General features: G+C 47.0%; 3 protein-coding genes across 8 annotated transcripts in view; all 3 read left to right on the top strand.

The window, feature by feature from the left end:
* The window catches only part of apc (APC regulator of WNT signaling pathway), a 29125-nt gene extending 16756 nt beyond the window's left edge, over positions 1-12369 (top strand). The window contains exons 2-18 of one of the 5 annotated variants that reach the window (XM_005750699.1): positions 1034-1186; positions 3266-3353; positions 3429-3639; positions 3981-4089; positions 4172-4285; positions 4357-4431; positions 4514-4564; positions 4655-4741; positions 4830-5007; positions 5084-5284; positions 5362-5457; positions 5575-5714; positions 5802-5879; positions 5982-6098; positions 6180-6394; positions 6477-9432; positions 9663-12369. In XM_005750699.1, coding sequence (XP_005750756.1) covers positions 1052-1186; positions 3266-3353; positions 3429-3639; positions 3981-4089; positions 4172-4285; positions 4357-4431; positions 4514-4564; positions 4655-4741; positions 4830-5007; positions 5084-5284; positions 5362-5457; positions 5575-5714; positions 5802-5879; positions 5982-6098; positions 6180-6394; positions 6477-9432; positions 9663-11603 — 6792 coding nt within the window. In that variant the 5' untranslated portion in view covers positions 1034-1051 and the 3' untranslated portion in view covers positions 11604-12369. Of the gene's footprint in view, positions 1-1033; positions 1187-2403; positions 3121-3265; positions 3354-3428; positions 3640-3980; positions 4090-4171; positions 4286-4356; positions 4432-4513; positions 4565-4654; positions 4742-4829; positions 5008-5083; positions 5285-5361; positions 5458-5574; positions 5715-5801; positions 5880-5981; positions 6099-6179; positions 6395-6476; positions 9433-9662 lie in introns of those variants that run through there. The other 4 variants (XM_005750703.1, XM_005750701.1, XM_005750700.1 and 1 more) reach the window with 4 other exon arrangements.
* A 1257-nt stretch (positions 12370-13626) lies between these two features.
* Positions 13627-18909, top strand: LOC102214296 (fibronectin type III and SPRY domain containing 1-like). 2 transcript variants are annotated; one of them, XM_005750708.1, is made up of 14 exons: positions 13645-13724; positions 14262-14360; positions 14678-14773; positions 14875-15006; positions 15270-15371; positions 15454-15476; positions 15757-15878; positions 15950-16183; positions 16253-16351; positions 16442-16571; positions 17479-17567; positions 17796-18050; positions 18155-18243; positions 18407-18909. In XM_005750708.1, the coding sequence occupies exons 4-14, from the start codon at positions 14893-14895 to the stop codon at positions 18506-18508; spliced, it is 1359 nt and encodes a 452-aa protein (XP_005750765.1). In that variant the 5' UTR covers positions 13645-13724; positions 14262-14360; positions 14678-14773; positions 14875-14892; the 3' UTR covers positions 18509-18909. The 2 variants fall into 2 exon arrangements, with proteins under 2 accessions (XP_005750764.1, XP_005750765.1); XM_005750707.1 differs by lacking the exon at positions 14262-14360 and having other exon boundaries at positions 13627-13724.
* A 1739-nt stretch (positions 18910-20648) lies between these two features.
* Positions 20649-24891, top strand: part of epb41l4a (erythrocyte membrane protein band 4.1 like 4A) — a 10589-nt gene continuing 6346 nt past the window's right edge. Inside the window, exons 1-11 of the mRNA XM_013915299.1 lie at positions 20649-20850; positions 21008-21107; positions 22151-22255; positions 22330-22375; positions 22474-22552; positions 22788-22885; positions 23445-23526; positions 23736-23823; positions 23905-23993; positions 24246-24309; positions 24427-24518. Coding sequence (XP_013770753.1) covers positions 20753-20850; positions 21008-21107; positions 22151-22255; positions 22330-22375; positions 22474-22552; positions 22788-22885; positions 23445-23526; positions 23736-23823; positions 23905-23993; positions 24246-24309; positions 24427-24518 — 941 coding nt within the window. The 5' untranslated portion in view covers positions 20649-20752. The remainder of the gene's footprint in view (positions 20851-21007; positions 21108-22150; positions 22256-22329; positions 22376-22473; positions 22553-22787; positions 22886-23444; positions 23527-23735; positions 23824-23904; positions 23994-24245; positions 24310-24426; positions 24519-24891) is intronic.

The following is a 24891-nucleotide window of genomic DNA, read 5'->3' on the forward strand; positions in this document are numbered from 1 at the left end:
TTCGATACTGTTGACCATAATATTCTATTAGAACAAATAGAGCATGATGTCGGTATTACAGGTACTGTGCTGCAGTGGTTTGAATCATATCTATCTAATAGACTCCAATTTGTTCATGTGGTGGTCCTCTTCACACTAAGGTTAATTATGGAGTTCCACGGGGTTAATGTTAATAATGTTGATAATAAAATAATAATACCATATGAACAGCTGCACAGCATCATGGGAAACAACAATAAAGCAGGCTGATGTGTTTATGATGTCACTGCAGATATTTGTGTTCTAAAACGCAGTATGGGAGGAAGTGTCACTGAGCGTGCTCTGAAGGATGACGCTGCTTCAGAGGTCGTCGTCTTCACCCTCATTTGCTGGGACACCATGGTCTGTAAAGCTGTCGCTCGAGTGTTTCATTTCATTTTTGATCGCCCACTCTGTTCCAGCCACATGATTGGCGGAAACAGTGTTGTTCTCTCATTGGCCTTCCACGCTGTCCTTCGAAACGTGGAGGAATAAGGTCTGTCAACTTTGTCATGTCTCACTTTTCTTTCGAGGAAAAGTTCCTCAATGATTTATCGTCATTTTAATTTTACACGTTGATTCTGATCTTTTGTGACATTATCTCCTGTGACGCTCTGTGTTATACTGCGGTCACACTGTCTCTGTACCATTGCCATGGTAACATGTTGCAGGGTCCATTAATAGTAGTCTTTGTACAGAGGTTTGCTCTGGGACACAAGAAGTGTCAGTAACTGCTGCACTTCATCATTATTATCTTCAACAGACCAGCTGTTCCCATATGGGTGGGGCTTCAGGTGTGGGTGGGGCTTTTGAGTGGTGGTTCTCATGTTTATGCAGATGTTTTGTGCTGCAGATCAGTAAGCTTATTGATTACTGGCTGCTGGCATCTCTTTAATAAAACTTTATTAGTATCTAAGTTCAGGTATTGTTGTTGAGTTCAACTCCGCCTTTGAAAACACGTAAACACTCCTGTCCTTGCCCACATGCACTCTGATTGGCTGCTGTCTGTCTGCAGGTCACACTCGGGTCCAACATGGCGGCGGCGTCGTATGACCAGCTGCTGAGGCAGGTCGAGGTGTTAAAGATGGAGAACTCAAACCTGAGACAGGAGCTGCAGGACAACTCCAACCACCTGACCAAGCTGGAGACAGAGGCCTCCAACATGAAGGTGAGTGCTTATCTGAGCAGGTGCTGCTCTGTGTGCGTGCCTGTGTGTGTGCGTATGTGTGTCTAATGGTTTAAATATATTGATCAGTCAGGCTCCGTAGGTGGCAGCGCTCACATCAGAAACATCAGATGTTCAAATGTTCCCTCAAACTTCCAGTTAAAACTGCAAACAGATAAGATTTAAATAAAGTTTTTTCAGTCTGTGACTCACAGCTGTTTTAAACTTTATCAATCTGTTCCAGTTATCTTCTTGAAGTTGATTATCTGCTAAAGCTGAATTTCTGTTTGCCATAAGAGGGCGCAGTGACCACAACTCAGTGTAAAGACTGTATTAAAATGATGGCCATTAAAATTAATAAAGGCTTTTTTTTTCTTTTTTTTAAAAACGTATCACTAGGGATGGGTACCGGTATCATGGCACCGGTTCTGACATAAACGGTAGTAACCAGACCGAAAAGCAGCGCACATTTCGGTGCTTTTTTTTTTCGGTGCTTTTTTTTCCCCTGAGATGTCATACACTTTGGATTCTAGCCAATCATTTTACCTTTGCAAGTGTAGTAGGCGGGCCCAGGTACGTACGTTCTTTTAGAGCAGAGCTACAGATTAAAAACGCCCAAGATGAAGCGGTCAGAGGTCTGGCTGTACTTCACAGCAAAAGCTGCAAACTCAGCAGCCTGCAACAAGTGCTTTAAGGTGATACTGTGCAAAGGAGGTAACTCCTCGAATCTGATGAAACACCTGGTGACGCATAGCGTTTTTTTTATAAGCTGAGAAATGCGCCGTATTTGATAGCTTGCTGCGAGACCTCACGCCGTGCACATCTACTGCGGGTGTGGTGCCTGTTATCGGACCGGAGTTAGCAACATCCCCCAAAAAACCCAATTAGGAGAGTCCTGGCCCCTAGCCCTGCCAGTGTAGCAGAAATCATGACGGATGATGATGCAGCAGGAGCTGTTCTTCTCTGCGTGAGTAGCTTAATGTTGTTCATGTGTAATTTAGGTTGAGTAGGCTAACCACGTTATTACATTAATGCATGTAAGGTGAACTAGCAAACAGCGTCGTAGTTACATGCGGCTGTCTTCTTGTTTGATGGCAGATACTCCCTTCACCCTGGACAAAAAGGCTAAAATGACCAAAGAAGAAGTGGAAAACAGCTAAACATGAGAGGTTTTTGGACAAAGTTTGTGTTCTCCATTCTTTAAGCACCGGCACCGTTTCAAAAGTACCGGTTTGGTACTGGTATCGGATAAAACCTAAATGATACCCATCCCTGCTTATCACAGGGTGTCACATGTGTGTTCATACGTGTGGCCACGCCCCTGCTGTTGCAGTGATTAGTCAGCTGACTGCAAGAGCAAAACTTTATGCGTGTGTGTGTGTTTGTTTTGCGCTCTCTCTCTTGCTCTTTCTCTCTGCGTATGCAACCGGTGTCTCTCGCCCTAAGGCCTAGAATAGCTGCACTGCTGTTTTTGTCCAATCACGTGCTGCGGACCGGGAGAATGAGGTCGTTGTTGTTGGTCAGAATGAGGCGTCAGAGGATCTTTGGCGTGATATGGAGGAAACGGGCAGAGTGAGCACTCTGTCCTTTTAACTCTTTTTCCATCAGTTTTCTTCTTCCTGTTTGCAGCATTTTGTCCTCTTCCTCTCTTCCCTGTGATTTTACTGAACTTCGATTCTTCATATTTTTCCTGCTCCGTGGAGCTCATCCTGCACGTTTTCAGCGTGTTGGAGTTTCTCTCGTGGTCGGTCATCTTGAAGTTGGATCTTTATTGTTCATGTTTTTTGTTCTCGTTATTGTCCCGTCCTTCGTCTCCAAACACACCCTCACTTCCTACTTCCTGTTTCCCATTTCCTGGTTTGTGTCGATGAGTGAAGACGGTCAGAGTGAGTTTGGTTTCCATCATGTCTCTGTTTGAACGCTGCCGACTCATCGTGGTGAGTGATCTCTGCTTTATTCTGAAAGCGACGCGTTTTGTTCTGTGTGCTGCAGAAACAGCGTATGAGTGTGTGAGAGAGAGTATTAGAGGGTCAGAGCAGGAACTGATTTTATCCTCTTTGTTTTCTTTCTCATTGTGAGCAGGAAGTGCTGAAGCAGCTTCAGGGCACCATAGAAGAAGAGTCTGGGGAGGCTTGTGGCTCTCAGCTGGAGCTCATTGGACGGTTAAAAGGTGAGTCTGACACATCCAGACGCAGGTCGAAGAAGAAGCAGCTCAGCATGTGCTCACTGAGTTTCCCACCCTCAGAGCTGAGTCTTGATTCGGCCGGCTTTAAGTCCCGATCCCGCCCTCTCCTAGCCCCCGGCTCCACCTCCTCATCCTCTGGAGCTCCTGTAGGAGCAGTGGGAGGCTCCGGAGCTCCAGGCCCCTCAACAAGTGCTGCCTTTCCCAGGAGAGGGCTGCCATCTGCGGGCAGAGACGGCCACGACCGCTGCCTGGAGGAGCTGGAGAAAGAGAGGTAATACTGCGTAGCAGTTAGAGCACTACAGAGTACTGAGAGTACTGTAGATACTGAGAACACAGAGAGAATACAATGGAGTAGTGAAAGTATTGAGAGTACTATGAGCATGTTTACGCTAAGCTACAAATGCACACAGTAATGCTTTAGAGGTATTACTGAGGATACTGCTGATGTAGTAGAACCTACATATATCACAGAATATCAAATGGTCAAATTGTTTTTAGCTGATGCAGAAGGTCAGACTATTCAGTTTTCTAATTGTTTCTATGTTTTATTTGCTTCATTTGTTTTTCCCCGCCTATTTCTCCTGCCCTGTGATTGGCTGCTGCCCTTGGCAGGTCTCTCCTATTGGCGGAGCTGGATAAGGAGGAGAAGGAGAAGGACTGGTACTACGCTCAGCTGCAGGATCTCACCAAGAGGATCGACAGTCTGCCGCTCACTGGGAATGTAAGAACTCCTGCAACGGTGTGGGAGTGGGCTAGAGTCAAACTGGTTAATGTTAATGTGTTAATGAGGGCATCCGTGTCAGTTCTCTCTACAGACCGACTTAAATCGCCGTCAGCTTGAGTATGATGCCCATCAGCTGCGAACAGCGATGGAGAAGCAGCTGGGCTCCTGTAAGGAGATGGAGAGGAGAGCTCAGGTAGGAGGAGCTCACCTGCGTCTGTACCCGTATCTGTAAATGTGTTTTGACACCTGTACTCTGTGTTTCAGACTCGCGTGGCTCGGATACAGCAGATAGAGAAAGACATCCTGCGGCTCGGGGTCCGGCTGCAGGTAACCTCACCTGTAAGGATCATATGCAAACACCTCACCTTACACGCTCATCTGTTACCCAGCCTGCGCCTCACTTTCTCTCCTTTCTCTCCAGGTTGAAGGTGCTCAGGGGGCGAGCGAAAGCAGCGGATTGGCTGGGGCGCAGGTGAGCAACTCGTCATGTAACATCACTTGGAATCTTTACTTTGGAATCTCTTCTTTGAACCTGATTTTTAAACCGTCACTCCTGCTGCAGAGCGCAGGCACTCGTTTGGATCACGAGCCAGCCAATGAGACGAGCTATTCTGTGCCTCGACGAATCACCAGCCATCTGGGAACCAAAGTAAGTCTCCTTGACAACAAAACTGCTTCACCTGCGTACCGTTTAACAGTGTCTCACATGCGGGGTACACCTGTGTCACCCCTGGCAGGTGGAGATGGTGTACAGCCTGCTGTCCATGCTGGGGACACACGATAAGGACGACATGTCACGGACGCTGCTCGCCATGTCAAGCTCACAGGACTCGTGCATTGCTATGCGTCAGTCTGGCTGTCTGCCGCTGCTCATTCAGCTGCTGCATGGCAACGACAAGGACTCCTTGTTGCTAGGTAACGGTCAAGTCGTTCAGTAGTGATACATATGCCTGTTGCCATGTGACCTCACTCGTTTTCTTGTGTTGCCTAGGTAACTCCCGTGGCAGTAAGGAGGCACGCGCACGGGCGTCAGCGGCGCTCCACAACATTGTGCACAGTCAGCCGGACGATAAGAGAGGGCGGCGAGAGATCAGAGTGCTCCACCTGTTGGAGCAGGTGCGCCATTACTGCGAGGCATGCTGGACCTGGCAGGAGAATCATGAGAGGGGTGTCGACCAGGAGGACAACCCCAGTGAGTGAAGTCACACACGTGCCCACCAGTGAGCAGTCAGCAGATGTTATGTGTGTAATGTGTGTGTGTCTTCTCAGTGCCGTCCCCTGTGGAGCATCAGATTTGTCCAGCCGTCTGTGTCCTCATGAAGCTGTCCTTTGACGAAGAGCATCGGCACGCCATGAACGAGCTCGGTGGGTTTCTCTGGGTTTGCCTCCCTGTTTCCCGCTCCGTCTCATTTCCTGAACCGTCTTTCCTGCTCCTTGCTTCCTGTTTCCTGTTGCTCACACTGGGGTGTTCTGTCCCTGCAGGCGGTCTGCAGGCGGTGGCGGAGCTGCTACAGGTGGACTGCGAGATGTTCGGTCTGAGCAGCGATCACTACAGCATCACTCTGCGGCGATACGCTGGCATGGCACTCACCAATCTCACCTTTGGAGATGTAGCCAATAAGGTAAGAGGAACTTAATTTACTTTTTCGACTGATTAACCAATCAGATGAAAGGAAGATGATGACCCTCGTGTTGTATTTTTTTTTCAGGCCACTTTGTGCTCTATGAAGGGCTGCATGCGAGCAATGGTCGCTCAGCTCAAGTCTGAGAGTGAAGACCTGCAGCAGGTAAGCACACATGGCTCCACCGCCAACCCATTATGTCACAGCGTCCACCTGTCCTTTAGAAAGATTTGTTAAGTGACCCCTTGCTGTGATTCGCTGTTTCAGGTGATAGCTAGCGTGCTGAGGAACCTGTCCTGGCGTGCTGATGTTAACAGTAAGAAGACGCTACGTGAGGTCGGCAGTGTCCGAGCGCTGATGGGCTGCGCTCTCGAGGTGCAGAAGGTAAACGTTCTGTTCTTCTCCTGTTAATGTTTCTACACTAAGCATGCTCTGAAACCATTTCTTCTTCCTGTCCTTCTACAGGAGTCGACGCTGAAGTCTGTACTGAGTGCGCTCTGGAACCTGTCGGCTCACTGCACAGAGAATAAGGCTGATATCTGCGCTGTGGACGGTGCTCTGGCGTTTTTGGTGGGGACACTGACGCATCGCAGCCACACCAACACACTCGCCATAATTGAAAGTGGTGGTGGCATCCTGCGAAACGTCTCAAGCCTTATCGCCACCAACGAGGCGCACAGGTAAAGTAAACTTGGGTAAACAAAGCGTTGGATATGAACTTGCACTGTCTCTCTGACTATTCTCCCTGTTCTTGTCCTGCAGGCAGATCCTACGGGAACATGGCTGCCTGCCAACGCTGCTGCAGCACCTGAAGTCTCACAGCCTGACCATTGTGTCCAACGCCTGTGGCACGCTCTGGAACCTCTCTGCCCGCGACACCAAAGACCAGGAGGCCCTCTGGGAGCTGGGCGCCGTGGGCATGCTGCGCAACCTCATCCATTCACGCCATAAAATGATCGCCATGGGCAGTGCCGCTGCGCTGCGTAACCTGATGGCCAACCGCCCAGCACGCTACAAGGATGCCAGCGTGGTGTCTCCTGGTGCAGGCGCCCCATCACTACAGGCCCGTAAACAGAAAGCTTTATTCGAGGAGCTGGATGCACAACAGCTGTCGGAGACCTTCGACAACATCGACAACCTGAGCCCCAAGGCGGCGCACAGGAAGGGGCGGGGCTGTAATGGTGCCACAGGAGGAGCAGGCAGCGTCACGCGCTCATATACCAACACGCCGGTGCTATCGAGCCCAAAGAATGGAGACGGATCAAAGAGGGCAAGCGAGGAAGCAGCATACACTCGCTCAGTGTTCCCGCCCAGCGTGCGGGCGTCCAGCGACAGCCTTAACAGTGTGACGAGCGCTGATGGTTACGGCAACCGTGGGAAGACCAAACCGTCCTCTGAACCCTTCTACTCGTCAGACGAGAGCAGCGCTAACAAGTGTTGTGTCTACAGGAAGTACCCAGCTGATCTGGCCCATAAGATACGCAGCGCCAACCACATGGCGGACGATGACGGCGGAGAGCTGGACACGCCCATAAACTATAGCCTCAAGTACTCTGACGAACAGCTGAACTCTGGGCGCCAGAGCCCTAATCATCGCGGCGCCATTGAGAGCGATGATGACAGTGAGCAGGACGCCAGACTGAGGAGGAACGACGGCAGTGATTCAGCAGCCGGTAGCGGGCACATGGCAGCAGTTTCGCCTCCACGCTATGTCGTTGTCACAGCAACGTCGAATTATGGTACAGAGTCTACGACCGAGCAGCCAATCGACTACAGCTTAAAGTACGGCACTGATGCCACACGTAAAAAGCTCTTCAAACCAGAGGAGACCACCTCCTCCTCTATTCCACCACCCCCTTCAAACTCTGCCAGCAAGCTCCGCCCACCACCTCCTCCCAGCACCCGGGGGGCGCCAAAAAGCAACCAGGAGTCGACACAGACATACTGCGTAGAGGACACACCCATCTGCTTCTCCAGAGGCAGTTCGCTATCCTCGCTGTCCTCTGAAGAGGAGGAAGACGGTGATGTCATAACAAGAAAGAGGAAAGGGGGGAGCGGCGGCGGTATCGACTACCCGACACTCCCTGTCAGTGAGAAGGACGCACATGAGCAGCAGCAGCGAAAAGAGGCTGAGAGCCAGACCACTGCTGCACCATCCACACGGGGGCGCCGTAGCCACCACCACCACCATAGCCATCATCATCACCACCATCACCATGTGAGTTCATCAGGCGCAAGGACTCCTAAGAGCCCGCCGGAGCAGCCGTACGCTCAGGAGACACCGCTGATGTTCAGCCGCTGCACGTCCGTCAGCTCGCTCGAGAGCTTTTCCACCTCCTCCATTGCCAGCTCCGTGCGTTCCAGCGAGCCCTCCAGCGGCATGCCGAGCGGCGTGGTGAGCCCCAGTGACCTGCCCGACAGCCCAGGTCAGACCATGCCACCAAGCCGTGCCAAGACACCACCACCGCCGCAGAAGACGAAGGAGGAGGAAAAGGCCAAGAAGAAGGATGAGGAGGAAAGCAGTGCCGACGTACTGCTGCACTTTGCCACCGAGAGCACGCCGCATGGCTTCTCCCGTGCCTCCAGTCTGAGCGCACTCAGTCTGGATGAGCCCTACATTCCCGCGGAGATGAAAAAGAAGAAAGAGGAGGATGAGGGTGGGGTTGAGGAGAGGAAGGAAGAGCCTCCTAAACCCATCCTTGATGAATCAGATGATGACGATGACATTGAGATCCTGGAGGCATGTATCAACATGGCCATGCCCAAATCATCACGGAAACCAAAGAAGCAGCAGCAAGCAGCACCACGGAAACCAAGCCAGCTTCCTGTCTACAAAATCCTCTCACCTCAAAGCCGTGCCCAACCGCAGCCCAGGAAGGACATGCCGCCGCCGGAGGAGGTGCCCAGAGTTTACTGTGTGGAGGGAACGCCGCTCAACTTCTCCACTGCCACGTCTCTTAGTGATCTGACCATTGACTCCCCACCCAATGAGCAGATGGGAGCGGGCCTCGTACCTGTAGCCCAACCCACCTCTGCCCCTAGGAGAAGGGCAGGGTTTCCTGAGGGCGAGAACGGAGATGACATTCTCGCCGAGTGCATTAGTGCCGCCATGCCCAAAGCCAAACCCAGGAAGCCTGTCAGAGCAGCAGCAAACAGCGAGCACTTGCAAACCCCGCCTTTACCGCCTCCTCTCCCTCCAACGGCCCCGTCTCCCCTTGGCCTGCAGCAGCAGAAGAAGAAGCCAACATCGCCTGTGAAGCCGATGCCTCAGCGGGCGCTGTATGGCGTCACCACAACAGCAGCTGCAAAAGCAAAGCCGGGATTCGCATTTGACTCGCCGCGCCACTACACACCGATTGAAGGAACGCCATGCTGCTTCTCACGCAATGACTCACTGAGCTCGTTGGACTTTGATGAAGAGGATGGCGGCGAGAAGGACAAAGAAGAAAAGAAGGCAAAAGAAGAAGAAGGCAGGAAGAAGAAGCAGCAGACAGCTGCCGTTTTTCCACGCACAAAACCACCGACCAATCAAACGGCCACGGACGAGAAGCAGAAGTTCGCTATTGAGGACACGCCCGTATGCTTCTCCAGGAACTCCTCGCTGAGCTCACTGAGCGACATCGACCAGGAGAACAACAACAAGGAGTTTGCCCCACCCCCGCCGGAGCAGCAAGACAAAGGCAAAGAGGGGGCAAAGTCTCCACCCCCTCCAGCAGAGGTGTGTCTAGATACTTGAGTAAAGTACTTAGAGCAGAGAGTACACAGAGTAGTACTCAGTGTAGAGAGTACACAGACTAATACACAGAGTAAGGCGTAATTAGTGTAGTGTGTACTGTTTACCTTGTTTACTTGTTACTTTGTTACTTCCTGCTGGAGTTACAGTTTTGCTTCACAGAAATGTATCAGTCTTGTGACAGATGTCCCTCTGTGCTCCTCTATCCCTGATAGGTGGAGTCAAAGCCTCGCCCCCCTGCGGCCACTGGCTACGCACCTAAAGCCTTTCATGTTGAGGACACGCCCGTGTGCTTCTCCAGGAACTCCTCGCTGAGCTCACTGAGCATAGACTCGGAGGACGACTTGCTGCAGGAGTGCATCAGTTCCGCCATGCCCAAGAAGAAAAAGAAAACCACCACCCTCCCTGTACCCGCCCCGCCTCTATCTGTCTCCAAAGCTGAAGATGGCATTCTGGCTGAGGAGGAGCCTTCAGATGCACCAAGGAGCCCTGCCTCTCCAGATTCAGAGTCCTTTGATTGGAAGGCCATCCAAGAAGGTGCCAACTCCATCGTCAGCAGCTTGAATGCCGCTGCCGCTGCCTCCTCACTCTCCCGCCAGCCATCATCAGACTCTGACTCGGTCCTGTCGTTGAAATCTGTCGGCTCGCCCTTCCACCTTACAACAGCTAATAACAACGAAGAGGAGGAGGAACCAGAGGAGAAGACAAAGCGAGGCGCGAGGATCCTGAAGCCTGGTGAGCGCAGCACGCTGGAGGCCAAGAAGAAGAGAGAGGAGGAGGAGGAGGAGGAGGAGGAGGAAGCGAAGGCTTTGAGGGGCGGGAAGAAGGTGTACAGGAGTCTGATCACTGGAAAGCCAAGAGCGGAGCCGGCAGCCAGGGGGCGGAGCAAGCCCCGAGCAGCTGCTGTGGCCAAAGCTCCTGGAGGCAGCGATGTAGATCGAGTGGGCGGGTCCTCTCGGGACTCCACCCCATCTCGCTCCACCCCAGCACCCAGTCAGAAAGGAGGGAAGCTCTCGCAGCTGCCACGCACGGCTTCTCCAGGAAGTGCATCATCATCCTCTGCATCCAGGACCACTAAACCCACCACAACCCCGAAGAGTGGTGGTGGCATCCCGAGAAGCGAGTCCACATCGAGAGTCAGTGGCTCCACTGCCGCCAAGAAGCAAAAGGCGGAGCCTGAGAAGCCGGCACTCGTAAGGCAGTCAACCTTTATCAAAGAAGCTCCGAGCCCGACACTGAAGAGGAAGCTGGAGGAGACTGCAGTGGCAGCCGCTCTCGAGTCGCCATCCAGCCCAGACACGCCACTACCTTCAACCGCCAGGAGAAACGACGTCAACCGTTCACACTCTGAAAGCCCGTCACGCCCACAGGAAGTGACATCATCTCGCTTCAGCCGCACCGGCACCTGGAAACGGGAAAACAGCAGCGGGGGAGGCGGAGCCAGCAGCGGGAAACACTCAACCTCTCTGCCGCGCGTCGGCACCTGGAAAAGAACGGGAAGCTCATCGTCCGTGCTGTCAGCATCCTCCGAGTCCAGCGAGAAGGGACGGAGTGAGGAGGAGAGTGCCATGAGATTGAAGGGAACATGGAGAAAGGCAAAGAGCAGCGGCGACCCATTCAGCAACCGAGGCTTCGCCGACAAGTCCGAAGACGTGTGGGTCCGGCTGGAGGACTGCCCTGTCAACAACCCCCGCTCCTCCTCCTCCTGCTCTGCCCGCTCGCCTACTGCCATCAATGCCCCACCCATCATCGACAGCCCCGCTCCCTCCAAGATCCCGTCTTCCTCCTCCTCTTCCTCCTCTAACCTTAACCTGCGCCGCAGCTGCGAGAGCCTTGACGAAAAGCCAGCGCCGATCGAGAGCCGGCCGCAACAGCCGCCGCACCAGCAGCAGCGCGCTCAGCAGCGCAGCGGTGCCGTTGCGGCCCGAGTCAGCCCCTTCAACTACACGCCAAGCCCAAGGAAGAGCAGTGCTGAAGGCACAGCACCCACTACCACCACATCATCTTCCACTACCCCTACGCGGCCCTCCCTTATCCCCACCCCAATCACGAAGAAACGCGAGCCAAAGGGAGGCGAGGGTGGTGGCAGCAGTGGGGGCGGTGGCAGCAGTGGGGGCGGTGGCGAACGCGGCTCATACATCGTGACATCTGTGTAAATATGCAAGACCAACAGGAAGTGTTTATGAGATGAACTGTACAGAAAGTGAGTGTATTTAAGTTCTGTGCCCACCCCCTCACCTGCTCCTCTCTCCTGATTGGCTGCTGCCAGCTGTCCATCAACTCAAAGAAACTCTAACATGAACTTTTTATGTTTTTATACCACTAAAGATGTGTAGCGCTTAGCTCTGCCCCCTGCCTTACCCTGCATGGCCCCACCCCCCTAACATGACAGTAACCATGGACACTGATGATGATGATGTTGATAATTCAGCGCCTTTGATAGTTTTTCATGTTTTTTGAGTTTGGTTCTGAACAGAACAGTTGGATCCAACCAATCAGTGAGCCCCCTCTCAGCTTCTGACCAATCACATTCAGTGTCTTTGAGTCAGTCAGAGACCCGCCCTTCAGTTGGTCATCTGTTCTGTCAGAACCTCTCTTCTTCTTTGGAAGTCTGCTGCCGACTCGAATACCTGACCCACCTGAGACGGTTGACGAGGCATAGCAGAAGACTTTCTGTGTGTCGCCATGGAAACAGATAACACTGTAAACCGTAAGTTATTGCTGTAAACTGAACTGAAGCACATAATTTAAATGAGCAGATTTTTGGTTCTTGATTTTAAATCTGAACATTAAACGAATGCAACACGATACCAGCTTTCTGTTTTTACTGATCCACTTCCTGTCTGCTGTCTGATTTCATGTGACAACATAAATCTGCTGCTCTCTGTGGCTCTGTCAATAAAGTTTGAAACACTGGTGTGACCTTGGGGGCTGACTTGTTTTATTGCAGCTTTAAACAGGAGGTAATGAAGACTATTATAGCCAATCACATTTGACATCTTAGGTGCAGAAAGTTGGTCTCATGATCATTACAAACTTTATTTATAAAACCTGTAAAAAACATCAAAAAAGTTGATGTGAACCGAGAGTGAGGAAATCATCTGAATGCTATCCAGAATATCCAGACTACAGGGAGACCCCCTGTATTCTGGATAGTATAAGTCAAGCTGAGTCGGCTGGTGGGATTGGGCACTGTATAAATATAATTGAATCGATGATGATGAAACGTGTTGGTGATTTTAATGTGTGTCGCGGTTTGGAGCTGATCTGTGGATGAACAGGAAGGTTTAACTTTCACTGGATGTGAGAAGTGAAGGAAAATCTGAGTGAGGCTTAGACTGAGTAGTCTTTAAACAGCCATTCAGCTGCTGTGCTGCGTAAACACCCTGCTGAATAAAGAAACTCAGTCACACAAATGTGTAAAGCAGCAGGTGATGGCGTCTGCAATCTTGGAGAAAGCTTTAGGTAGGTCTTTAAAATCAAAGCAAAAACATTGAGGATTCTTCAGGTCAGATCCAACAAATACTGTTTCATCCAATGAGAATCGTCTGCTCTGAAGGTTTGACTGGAACACTGCTGCCTCTTTTTACCGTTTAATGTGTTTCATGTTTCCTCCATTTGTCTCCTCCTGGACTCAAACAACAGGAGCAGCTCTGGGTTCAGAGGAGCTTCTCTGAAATCATTCAAATCTCTGAGGTAAAACTCAGTGAAGCCACTGCTTCAGCCCCTGATCATCTCCTCCAGCTGCAGGCCCTCCAGATTTTCACCAGAAAGTCAATACTGTGCTCCTCATCCTTCAGCTGAGCTCTCTGAGCAGCTCTCCGTCATCTCTGTGAGCGTCTCCCACTGTAGTTTCTTGAAGGGCATTCAAAGCTGTTGTTTGGATGTTTCTGCCTTATGTTGTGTGCTCTGTCAGGATGATCCCACACTGAACTTTTACTCACAGGTCAAAGTTCAGAGGTCAGGTACAAGGACTGGTTTGAACACATGTCAAAAAAAGCCAAGGAAGAATTTTAAACTTTCAGAAAGCAGGAGAACTTTTGCTCAAGGGCACTTTTAAAATAACCAGAAGGTCTGACTCAAGACTTTTGCACACTACTGCGCAAACATCAGAATCAATAATTAATATACATCCCCATCAGTTTTCTCTTCTCCGCGCTCTTATTTTGACACACTTCACAGGAAATAAGTATGTACATACGTATGCCGTCACTTCAGGCCCGTACCTTCGTCCCCACTTACCGCTGTTTCTGTCTCAGGTGATGGACGCTCAGAAGGTAAGAGTGTGATCAATCGGTGATCAATCGAGCAGTGAGTGAAAGTTAGGGGAGTGAGGGGGGGCGGACGTGGTGGAGGGAGAGGTGCAAGGAAATGGAAGCAGAGGAGGGGGGATTAGCTGCTAGCTGTTAGCGGTTAGCTTCTCTTTCTCTGGTGGACCGAGCTTCAGTGAGAACAAGAGCTGTGCATTATAACATACTGATCAGTCGGCGAGTACAGGTGGGGGTCACATGACCTTTAGCGTGTTCAGACTTTGGGGTCACAATGAACCCTCCAAGTTTCAAAATAAAACCCGTACATCCGAAGTAATTTTCATAGTAAAATACCTCATTCCTGTTCAAATGTGCTTTACTGAGTTTCTAAAAACATACGCGTTACAAAAGCGTGAAATTACAGTTCAGTATCAGTGCACAGCCAACAAAATGTACATGTCAATCATTCAATCAATAGTCAGTCAGTTCATTCTTAGAGCATCATCATCTCAGGGCTACCAGGTGAAGCTTCGATCTGTGCTTTCACCTTTTATTTTGGTTCAGTGTGTCCAGACTTCCTGCCAGACTTCCGTTGAGTCTTTAACCAATGAGAGCGCCATCTGAAGGTCGGACAGCTGCAGTTCTAACAGATGGAGCAGGCAGGTGTGTGCGGGCCAGAGACTGGCAGGATGGTGATGGTTGTATTCACCTCAGCTAGGATGCCAAGCCTTCTTTGGTCCATTATGGTCTACGGAGGCTGATCCTGGTCGAGGTGTTTAACCCGCCTTCTGAGCCGATGCTCTCGTCTGATTGGTCTCTGTCAGGTGTGGAATCAGGAAGATGAGGAGGAGGAGCTCTGTGTGTCTCGCTGTCTCTGCTCTAACAGTTTTGTGATTACTTAGTGCTGCTTAAGGCTTCACCAACATGGAGGAAGGTGCTGTAAAAAATAGTTTATTTTTTAAATGTTTGTTTGTAAACAGGAAGCTCTGCGCAGGATTATCAGCACATTGGCCAGTAAGAACGAGGAGCTCCAAAACTTCCTGGAAGCAGTTGATCACACGCTGACGGGCCTGCAGGTCAGCTCATTAATCAGCTGAATTAACAAAGGGAAGGGCTTAGGTGGATGGGACAAGAGAAACTAAAGGAAAAATAACTAAAGTTAACTTTGCTAAATCAGGAGGAGTCATGCAAGGTGATGTCAGACTTGGAGGCAGAGTTGGAGAAGCTAAACTCTGCCCTGGAGGAGAAGGGGGCGGAGCTCCGTTACATAATCAAAGAAGAGAAGCAAAGAAAGGAGGCGGAGCTTCAGGTAGAAACTTTATTTTTTAATGAATTATTTTTATCTGGAACACTTTATTTTTTAGTATATTATTTAGTTTTACATATTTATTTACTCATTGTTTTTAAAGTGATTTTTTTCTACTTTGCAAATAAATAATATTTTACATTTAATGTATATACATTCATAAATATTTTTTATATCTATTCATTGGCAGCACTTTATTTGTTTCCATTTTTTATTTTTGAAGCTATTGATTGCTTGACTGGGTTGTTTTCTGCATGGTGTTTCAGAAGCAGCTGTCAGAGGGCAAGTTTGCTCTGGTCTCTTGCGAGGAGCTTCTTGACTTTGCAAATCAAACACTTACGATCAACACTGAAGAAGAATTTCTCGCGGTGAGGCGTGATGAAGACAAGGAAGATGATGTCATCAGTTCATTTAAAAAAAACTAAAAATGTTTTTTTGTTTTGTTTTCAGGCAGCAAAACAAATCAAAGAAAGGTATGTCTGATTTGTTTAATGTATAAAGCTGTGTAATGTGTGTTTTCATTGTCATTTCATTTCATTTGATGATATCAGATGTTTGTTTTTGTTTGTTTGTTTACAATGTTTCATTTTGATATCATTGATTCTTCTGAATCTTTTCAAACTAACAAACCACTTACTGAAGCTCTCCAATGATTTGCATACAAACTCCGCCCCAACCTTTCTAACCCCATCCCTAAATACTAACACCTAACCCACCCCACTCCATTGGGATCCGCCCCAACACTGTTACTAGGGTAACAATGGCGCCGGCGTTCCGCCTAACCACTCGCCCTGCGGTGTCAGACAACATGTCACAATTTACTGTGGACTTCAGTGCAGAGAGGGCGGGGCTTCAACGACTTCACTTTCTGCCAGGTCAGTTGACGCAACCAGTTCAGGTGGTTGTTCTGTGAGGTCAGAGGTCACATGTTTTTCTTGTTTCTCAGTGCCGAGAGCTCCACAGATCGATGCCTCCAGTTGTGTAGTCCGTGACAACACCATCACGGTCACCTGGCGACCGCCCGGTGAGGCAGACAGTGGTGGCGATAGCAGCAGCAGACCAATCGAACATTATGACCTAGAGTACCGAAAAACGGACCGTGACAGCACACTGAGAGTGGCAGGAGAGGCATGCTGGGAGAAAGTCTGTGACATTATCGAACCTCAGGTCACCATCTCAGGTAAAAGGTCAGAGGTCATTATTGCATGGCTACAGCATCATTGAGTTTAAACCAATTTCTGCATTTCAGGTTTGAAGTTCGATTCGCGTTTCATTGCCATTCGAGTCCGAGCTAGAAACAAAGCGGCAGCTGGCGAGTTCTCAGAGCCTATCGCCATAGAAACAACAGGTGAGCACACGACGTGGAATATTTAACTGTGTTTGAGGGGCGGAGCCTCAGATAATAATGACGCCTTGTTTTCCATGTTTTTGTCTGCAGCGTATAACTTCAGCTTCGACGCTTCAACAGCGCACGCCGAGCTCAAGGTTCAGGGTGACACGGTGACCTGGGAGCCTCAGGGGGTCAAAGGTCATGATCCTCGCCTGCGAGGCAAAGAGAACAAAAGCAGGTGAGGACAGCTGTTAGTGATGAGGCCGTTGTGTTTTTTAATACACCTGAATGTATCTTAGAAGCACGGTAAAGTTCATCGCTCACAGTATTGTGAAATGCACAGGCTTTTATTGTGAAAGAGAAAGAACAGGAAGATGCACTTTTCTCACCTGTAGAGTGACACACCTGTGCTGGTCAGGTAACGACAGCAGGAGGTGCTCTTAATTCCCTGAAAAAGCTGGTTGGGCCACATCACTTTTTTTGCTGATTTTTCGTATCTCCATCTGTGACTGGACGCCGCCAAGCTGTACATCATCGCTAACTGTTTGTCATTTTATCTCTGACCTCCTAAATAAACATGCTGGCCCTGCCGGAATGGGTCAGCTGATTCAAGAGAATTGTAGAGTCAGGAGGCCACACCTCCTCATTACACATTTACTGATCAGCTGACTCATTCAGAGGTGAGATCGTGATGAGATCACAGCGGCTACCTGTCTCACCAGTTCACACGTGCCTCAGTAAATAACCTTTAACCTTTTTATCCCTCCTCAGTCTCCGTGCTGCTTCCTCTCCAACTTGCTCAGGTAGAAACAATCATGGCTGAGTGGTTTCCTAGCAACCAATCACTCTCTCCATTTGCCATTTTCACATCACTGCTGACATCACATCAGCGTTTAATTTCCTGTTTTAATTAAAAAGTTCATGTTTGGTTTTATTTCAAAATAAAGGCTTAACATGTTTAAAGGAAATGATGTCGTAACATAAACTTTTCTTCCATCATGTAACAAATGAAATGTTTTTGTCACGCTCATCTTCCTCTCTGCTGCATCATGCTTTGGCACAACCTCATTGGCTGTTTCACCTTGCCGTTTCATTCCCGCTATGCTGTTGACATTTATTAACATTTTTTTTTGTGTTTACCTCAGCAGCCGGAGCGCCACGCCATCACCCAATAAAACGGCTGCAAGTCGAGGAGGACGCGATCGATTTGCTGGGGAGTCATACACAGTGCTGGGTAGTAATACTGCACTCTTATTGCAGTACTAATACTGTAGTAACACTAAAGTGAATGTCTTTAAGATGTCAGAATTTAAAAAAAAAAAGTTGATTTAATAACAACTTGGATTTAATGATTTGACATTGAAATTTTATTCATTTTTTAAAATAATTTTTAATAATACAAGTTAAAATAAAATATTTCTAATTTTAAAAATTAAAAAGAAATTCCTTCCTGGTCTCCTAGGTGACGAGGAGATGACTAATGGTTGTCACTACTGGGAGCTCCGCCCCCTGGCGGACTGGAAATCATTCAGTGTAGGGGTGGCCTATCGGGGCAGCCTGGGACGCTTTGACCAATTAGGGAAGGGCACCGGTTCGTGGTGTCTCCACGCCAGCCAATGGCTGCAGAGCTCTCTTGCCGCAAAGCACAACAACCGAGCAAAGACACTGGATTGGCCATTACCTCACCGAATCGGAATCTACTGTGACTATGACAACGGTCCGAAAAACAAAGAGTATTTTCAACTTCCTGGTTGCTCATTGACAGTGTGTTTGTTTTGTTTGTTTGTTTTTGTTTCTGAATTGACTTCCTGTTTGTTTCAGGTGATTTGTTGTTTATTGATGTAGATCGTCTTCGTCTTGTTCACGCCTTCAAAACAAAGTTCAGCCAGCCGCTTGTCCCCGCCTTCACCGTGAGTACTATAACAGTAACACTACAGTACCGGTAATAGTACAGTAATACTGTACAGTCACGGTTAAGTAACGGTACACTGACAGTATCACAGTACTCTCAATATATTACAGGACATACTCTGCATGTATTAAAGTGCTAACTGCTGTAAAACTGTGCCTTAGGTTTGGTGTGGTGGTATCACCATAGCGACAGGTCTTCAGGTGCCGAGCTTTATGGGAAATTTCCTGACAACCAATCGGAGCCTCAGCAGCCTTTCCCCGTGATCGACTGATGAGTGGTTTTATTTTAAGTCATATCATTGCTGTTTGTAATTCTTAAAATCAATAAGTTTCTATCAGATTTATTGCTATTGAGCATCAATTTTACAACAGTTTTTACTCTACTGTGAGGCTTTTATTGTGAAAGTCTGGAACTGAAGCCATAGTATGTAGCTGTGGATTTTCCTTTGAAAACTGCACCTAGATGTAATTTATTTTCAAGTTCTCTGTTTGTCGTGTAAGATACCATTATTCTGAAAGAGTGGACTAGAGACAGTGCTGCACATTGCTACTAAACTTTATTTTGAAACTTCTTATTCTGACCACATGACTGACTTTTATTGTGAAGGAACCAGGGTATAAGATTTTATGAAATCATTGATTAAAAAGTGAATTTATTGATCTGACCAGAATCTGTGTTTTCTGTCAATGAACACAGTTTGAAAAATAAAAGCACACAGAAAATGCTCGGTGATCCCATCAAAATAAAACATGAATAATTTACAGAATCTTTTTACAGTGTAACACCACCCAGCAGCCAATCAGGAGAGAGAAAGTGTGACATCAGCCGTTTGGGACAAATTAAAATAATTAAGGATTATTGATCTGAAGCTCCTCTTCATCACTTCTCCTCAGACAATCCTCTGTGCTCGTCTTTGTCTTGCCTCTTCTTCGCCTCCTCTGCCTTCCTCCTGCAGACCTCATAGAGGCGAAAGGCAGCAAAGGCGGTGGCGAGCAGACAGGCAGCTCCCAGGATTGACCACCAGCTGAAGGAGGAGGAGGAGGCTCCCTGCAGAGAGGAAGGGGAGGACTGCGTGAGCAGGAGGTCACGTTGGACCCAAAATCAAAAGTCTGACGGTTACCTTGATGAAGCTATAGACTCCAAAACACAGGAGGATGATCACAGCAAGGATCTGAATGCAGACGGGAGGACTGGAGTCAGCTGCCATGATTGGTCCTTTTGTTAAATGTCACAAGCCAATCAGAACACCCGATTTCAGATTTAAAATCAATTTTTAACTTTACCTCTGTTTGTTTATAAAGTCTTTTATTGTAAAACAAAAAATCCTGAAGTATGCCTTTATCCTGTGAAGTCACAGGATAAAAAAAAAAAAAGTTAAAGGTAAAAATATGAAAACATTTATATCAATAGAAATAACAGAATTAAAAATCAAACTGAAGAAAAAAGTCACGTAAATAAATAAACAGATTAAAAAAAATCTCATTAAAAATAAGAGTGCGGTGATCTCAGTGTGAACACTGGTCTGAGCGACACAGCGCAACTGAGACGTTTTTAACAGCTACTTTAATCCCACACTGTAAAAAAATTTCACCATCAGCTGATTACACTGTAAAAACAAAAAACTGGTTAAAACTGTAAAATAAATCTCAAACATACATGTTTCTATGAATATATAGCTTTTTGTATTTAAATTAACTTTTATTTACTTTCGTACATGATGAGACAGAACACTAAGTATTAGTTTTAAACATAAAAAAGTAAAATATGGTGGTTAGCACTGTTGCCTCACAGCAAAAAGGTCCTGAGTTCAATTCTACCATCATGCTGGGGTCTTTCTGTGTGGACACAGTCCAAAGACATGTAGTTAGTGGGGAAAAGTTAATTGGAAACAATAGTTGCAAATGGTTGTCTGTGTTAGCCTGTTAGCCCTGTCCAGGGTGTAACCTGACTCTCGCCCTAAGACAGCTGAGATAGGCTCCAGCACCCTGCGACCCTGAAAAGGGTAAGTGGTGAAAATAAGTAAAGATATTTAAAATGATCTTTCCTCAGTAATATTGAACTAAAACTGATTTAATAAAACATCACAATGCAGAAGTTCTTTAAATTAATCTTGTTTTTTTATTGATCGACTTTAAACACTGAAAGTTGTTTTTGTGTTGACGTGGCGTTCAAGGGATCCGCCTCAGCCTCTGCTAATCCTGCACTCAGATTAATGAGGCAGTGAATGCAGCACACGCACACACACACACACACACACACACACACACACACACACACACACACACAGGAAATTAGCTGACTGAGCCTCAGTAAGAAGTTATATTTGTGATAAATTGAGCATAAAAACTGATCATCAGTGAAACTTAAAAGTTGTGTCGATTGTATATAAAATTCTGTTTCAAATTATTCTGTACACACACCTGCTTTTTGGAATTATTTGTTGAAGTTTTTTTTAAAGGGAAACAAAGCAAAATGGAAATCAGAGGAGAGGGGGAGGAGTTATCTCTATGGTAACACAGCAACAAACCCAGAGAAACCAGAGAAGAAGGAGAGCAGACTTTGACAAAGGACCAGAGGAGGAGAGGAAGAGGAGGATCAGCAGCAGGTGAGCAGAGAAGCTGGTGACTCTATTTCCCATCATTCAGGGCTCAGTTTGATTCTGTGGTTTGTATCTGAGGTGCTTCAGATGTCATGCTCATCAACACCATCACTCTGTAGCTGCCACCTTTATCTTCATCAGGCTGTAACTCTGCTCATGACAGGACAATGGCCTGTTTCCGGGGCAACCGGGAGGAGTTTTACGGAGAAGTGCTTCTATTGGACAACAGAAAGCTGACACTGACGGTCGAACAGGGCATCAAGGTCAGTGCCGACTTCCCGTTGGCCGTTTCCTCTCCCCTCTGAGTAAGACTGTCACCACTCTGTGGCCTCCATCAAACCTCTATGCAGTTAGAGGGGACTGACTTTGAAAGATCACTATTAAGAACTTCCTGTTATGAACTTTGATTTTAGTGGCAGTAAAAAATAGAAAACCTGACAGGTTTGATAGCTGTGTATTATTGTGGGGTCTTTACCTTACAATATATATTGTTGTGGTGGTATATATATTTATATATTGTTGCATTGAACTGATTGGGCGGAACGGTAATACAATGGTTAGAACTGTTGCCTGACAGCGAGAAGCTCTTGAGTTCAGCCTTGCCGGCTTTTCTGTCTGGAGTCTGCATGTTCTCTCCAGGTTCTACAGCTTCCTCCTACAGTGCAAAGAAAAGCAGTTAGTGGGGTAAGGTTAACTGGTGAATCTAAATTGCCCATAGGTGTGAATGGTTGTCTGTTTCTCTGTGTTAAATTAGCACTGCGTCAGGCTGTCAATACAGGGTCTACAGGGTCTGGCAATAATACTGTCCATCCCACGGACTTATCTCAAATCTCATGGCGATAGAGCCTTCTCCGTGGCAGGTCCCAGACTTTGGAGCAATTTAAATCAGTACTAAAGACACATTTTATGCCCTGGCTTTTAACACACTATGACCCAAGTATTCTGGTCTTATTTTAATAATTGTAGTTATTGTTTTAATTCTTTTATTGTCCTATTATTGTTTTATATTATTATTATTATTGTATTACATTGTTGCTTTTTAATGCCATTTTTATATTGTTAAGCACTTTGTGCAGCATCGGCTGTTTGAAAGGTGCTATATAAATAAACTTGACCTTCACCCTACCTCTTGCTTATAGTGGCTTGCATAGGCTCCATCCCCCCATGACCCGATAAGGCTAAGTGGAAGAGAATGAATGGATGAATTGAACTGAATTGATAGGTTTGATAGATCTGATAAGTTCTTCAGCAGCCTGTCTCTGTGAGTGATGAAAGCTCTGAATGTGACGCAGTGTATTGTCCTCAGAGATCATCGAAGGCGGTCTCCATCTTGCAGCTGGTGTTCGTTGAGCTAGGCGTGGTCGAGGTTGAGTTCTTCGGTTTAAAGTTCTGTGACAACTGGCAGCAGACGGTGAGAACACAAACAAGAAGTCCAAACTGAGCGCGCTCAGGAGCAGCAGCAGTTACTGTTTGTGTTTCTTTCAGCTCTGGTTGGATCCTTCAAAGACTCTGTCACAGCACAAGGAACTCGGTGAGCTGCAACATGAAATTCATCAGTAACATAACTGATCTGTCTTATTGATTTATCCTCAGATTCTCAAACAGCACATTTCTCATTTTTTGTTCCAGCTGGGCCGCCATACATTTTCTACTTTGGAGTCAAATTTTACATTGAAGATCCATCGAAGCTGAACGAGGAAACAACCCGGTATGTTTCAGTGCAACCTAACAAATCCATGAAACACTAAACGCATCATATCTGTCTCAACAAGCCTGCCACCTCATCAAAGGTGGCATTATATGGCCATCTGCCACGGGTGCCCTTAAAGGTCCCCCCTCCCCAACATGGGTGGCCTTATGTGGCCCTCTGGCATGACTAAGCCACCATAATTGCATCTGCTTTTTAAATACCCTTGGTGAAACTCATGTGTTTCCTGTGTCAGGCGTCAATTTTACCTCCAACTTTGTCAGGATGTACGTCGAGGTCGCCTGCCATGCTCCGGCCACCTCAGAGCTCAGCTGTGCGCTCTGATGCTGCAGGGTGAGAAGAAAATGTATGGAATTATTTTTCTATCATAAGTCACAAACGAAAAAAGATAATACAGGCATTACATTACATTCTTTGTGCATAAGTTTGAGCTGCATATACATATAGAAAATGTGTTCCTGACAGAGAAGATTTCTGACATTTTGTGTCAATTTAAGAATGTAACAATTTGATTATTTCTAATAAAAAGAGTGTGAAACTCAAGATCGACTTGTATGTTTAATTATGTGGGCTAAAGCCAATAAGAAAGTTACAGACTTTTTATGAAACGTGTATACTTACTGCATTTGATGTATTTTAACCATATATAATACATATTAGAGAATGTAACACCTGCATAAGTGTAAAGAAAAGGCTTTGAATTTGATTCTGCACGTCTCCGAAAACGTCAGAGCACTTTTGCAAATGAAATGAGTAAAATGAAATATTTGCTCAGAATATGTTTTTTCTCGTGTATGACTTGTGACATCAAAATAATTCTGTACACCCGTTCATATGTGTGACTTCTTCATCAGTCAGTAAGTTCATTATTGATCTCCCATGTTTGTTTCAGCGGATCGAGGCAACCAGAGTGAGGACAACACATCAGATGCTGAGGAGACGCAGGAAGTTCAACTCATCCGCAAAACGCTCAGGTACACAGGAAATGATGCCATGCTGTTAAAGGTCTTGTTTCTGTAATCACATGACCTGATCGCATATTTTATTTTGTTCTGCCACCATCAAAAATATTTAAAAAAAAAGATCAATAATCAATACACGACAAAAGATGGAGCTGCACACTAACAAAAGAAATCACTTTGATTGATTGAATGATTGATTGATTCTTTCTCTTGCTGTGCAGTGGCGTCCCTCGCTCTGAGGCTCAGCGCCACTTCCTGTCTGTCTGCAGCTCTCTGCAGATGTACGGCGTCTCTCTGTTCGCCGCCTATGTAAGCCTTTTGATCACTGATCAATACAAGAACTTCAGCCGATCAATCACTGATCCGTGCTGACACCATGACTTTGTGCAGGGGGAGAACCACACCGAGTACTTCCTGGGTCCAACACCAGTAGGAGTGGTCATCTTCAAGAACAAAGAGCTGGTGGGAAAATATCTGTGGTAGGTTAAAAACGCCTGGATGACATCACAGTGATATGACCCAAACAGAACGTTCATATCAGTGTTAATATTTAATGATATGTATTGATCAGTTTAAATGTGTGTTAACATTTCCCTGAGATGAAGACAATGAGTCATGGTCAGAAGGATTAACAGCTAAGGGGGGCAGCAAGGAGGGGGCGGGGCCAAAACAAGAGGAAACAGAAATATATGACCTCAGTCATGTGACCCTCAGCCTGCTGTCTTTTGCAGGCAGCGAATCATCAAACTTCACTACAAAGACGAGAAGTTCGAGCTCAGAGTGTCAGGCAGAAACGTGAGTTCCTATTGGCTGACTAATGCTAAGCTAATGCTAACAGTGATCATTAGATAAAAAATATATTTTTAAAAAATGCAAAAACGTTATTTATAAAAGAAACTGCATGGCTTTCAGGGTTCAGCGACATCGTTCTTCTTCCAAACATCCGACTGCCGCAGCTGCAAACATTTGTGGAAGTGTTGCGTTGAACATCACACCTTCTTCAGGTAATGCACACCGGCCTCTGTGATGATATTTAATCTGCTCACCTTCTCCAGGTATTCAGCTCTGCACACTTTGTATCTGATTCTGAAACAAAATGTTTCAGCTTCTCCTGGTTTCTTCTGATTGGCTCATCTGGCTTCCATAAACTAAACCTGGTTCTCGTAGGCTCCACCTTTCCCTCTTCTCAAATCACCCCATGAGCCTGCCTTTACCCATTTCACATGTGTCAGAAAACCTGAAAATAGTGAAAAAAATAAGGATACTTGCACTCTGTGACATCACACAGATCTATGAGGAGAAAAAAAGAGACAAACACACCCATACACATACAGACTCACACAGACACACACACAGATACACGTGCACAGAAAGACA

The sequence above is a fragment of the Pundamilia nyererei genome, unplaced genomic scaffold (genome assembly GCF_000239375.1).
Source record: "Pundamilia nyererei isolate P.nyererei 1_Seehausen unplaced genomic scaffold, PunNye1.0 scaffold00285, whole genome shotgun sequence".
In the NCBI taxonomy this organism is placed as follows: domain Eukaryota; kingdom Metazoa; phylum Chordata; class Actinopteri; order Cichliformes; family Cichlidae; genus Pundamilia; species Pundamilia nyererei.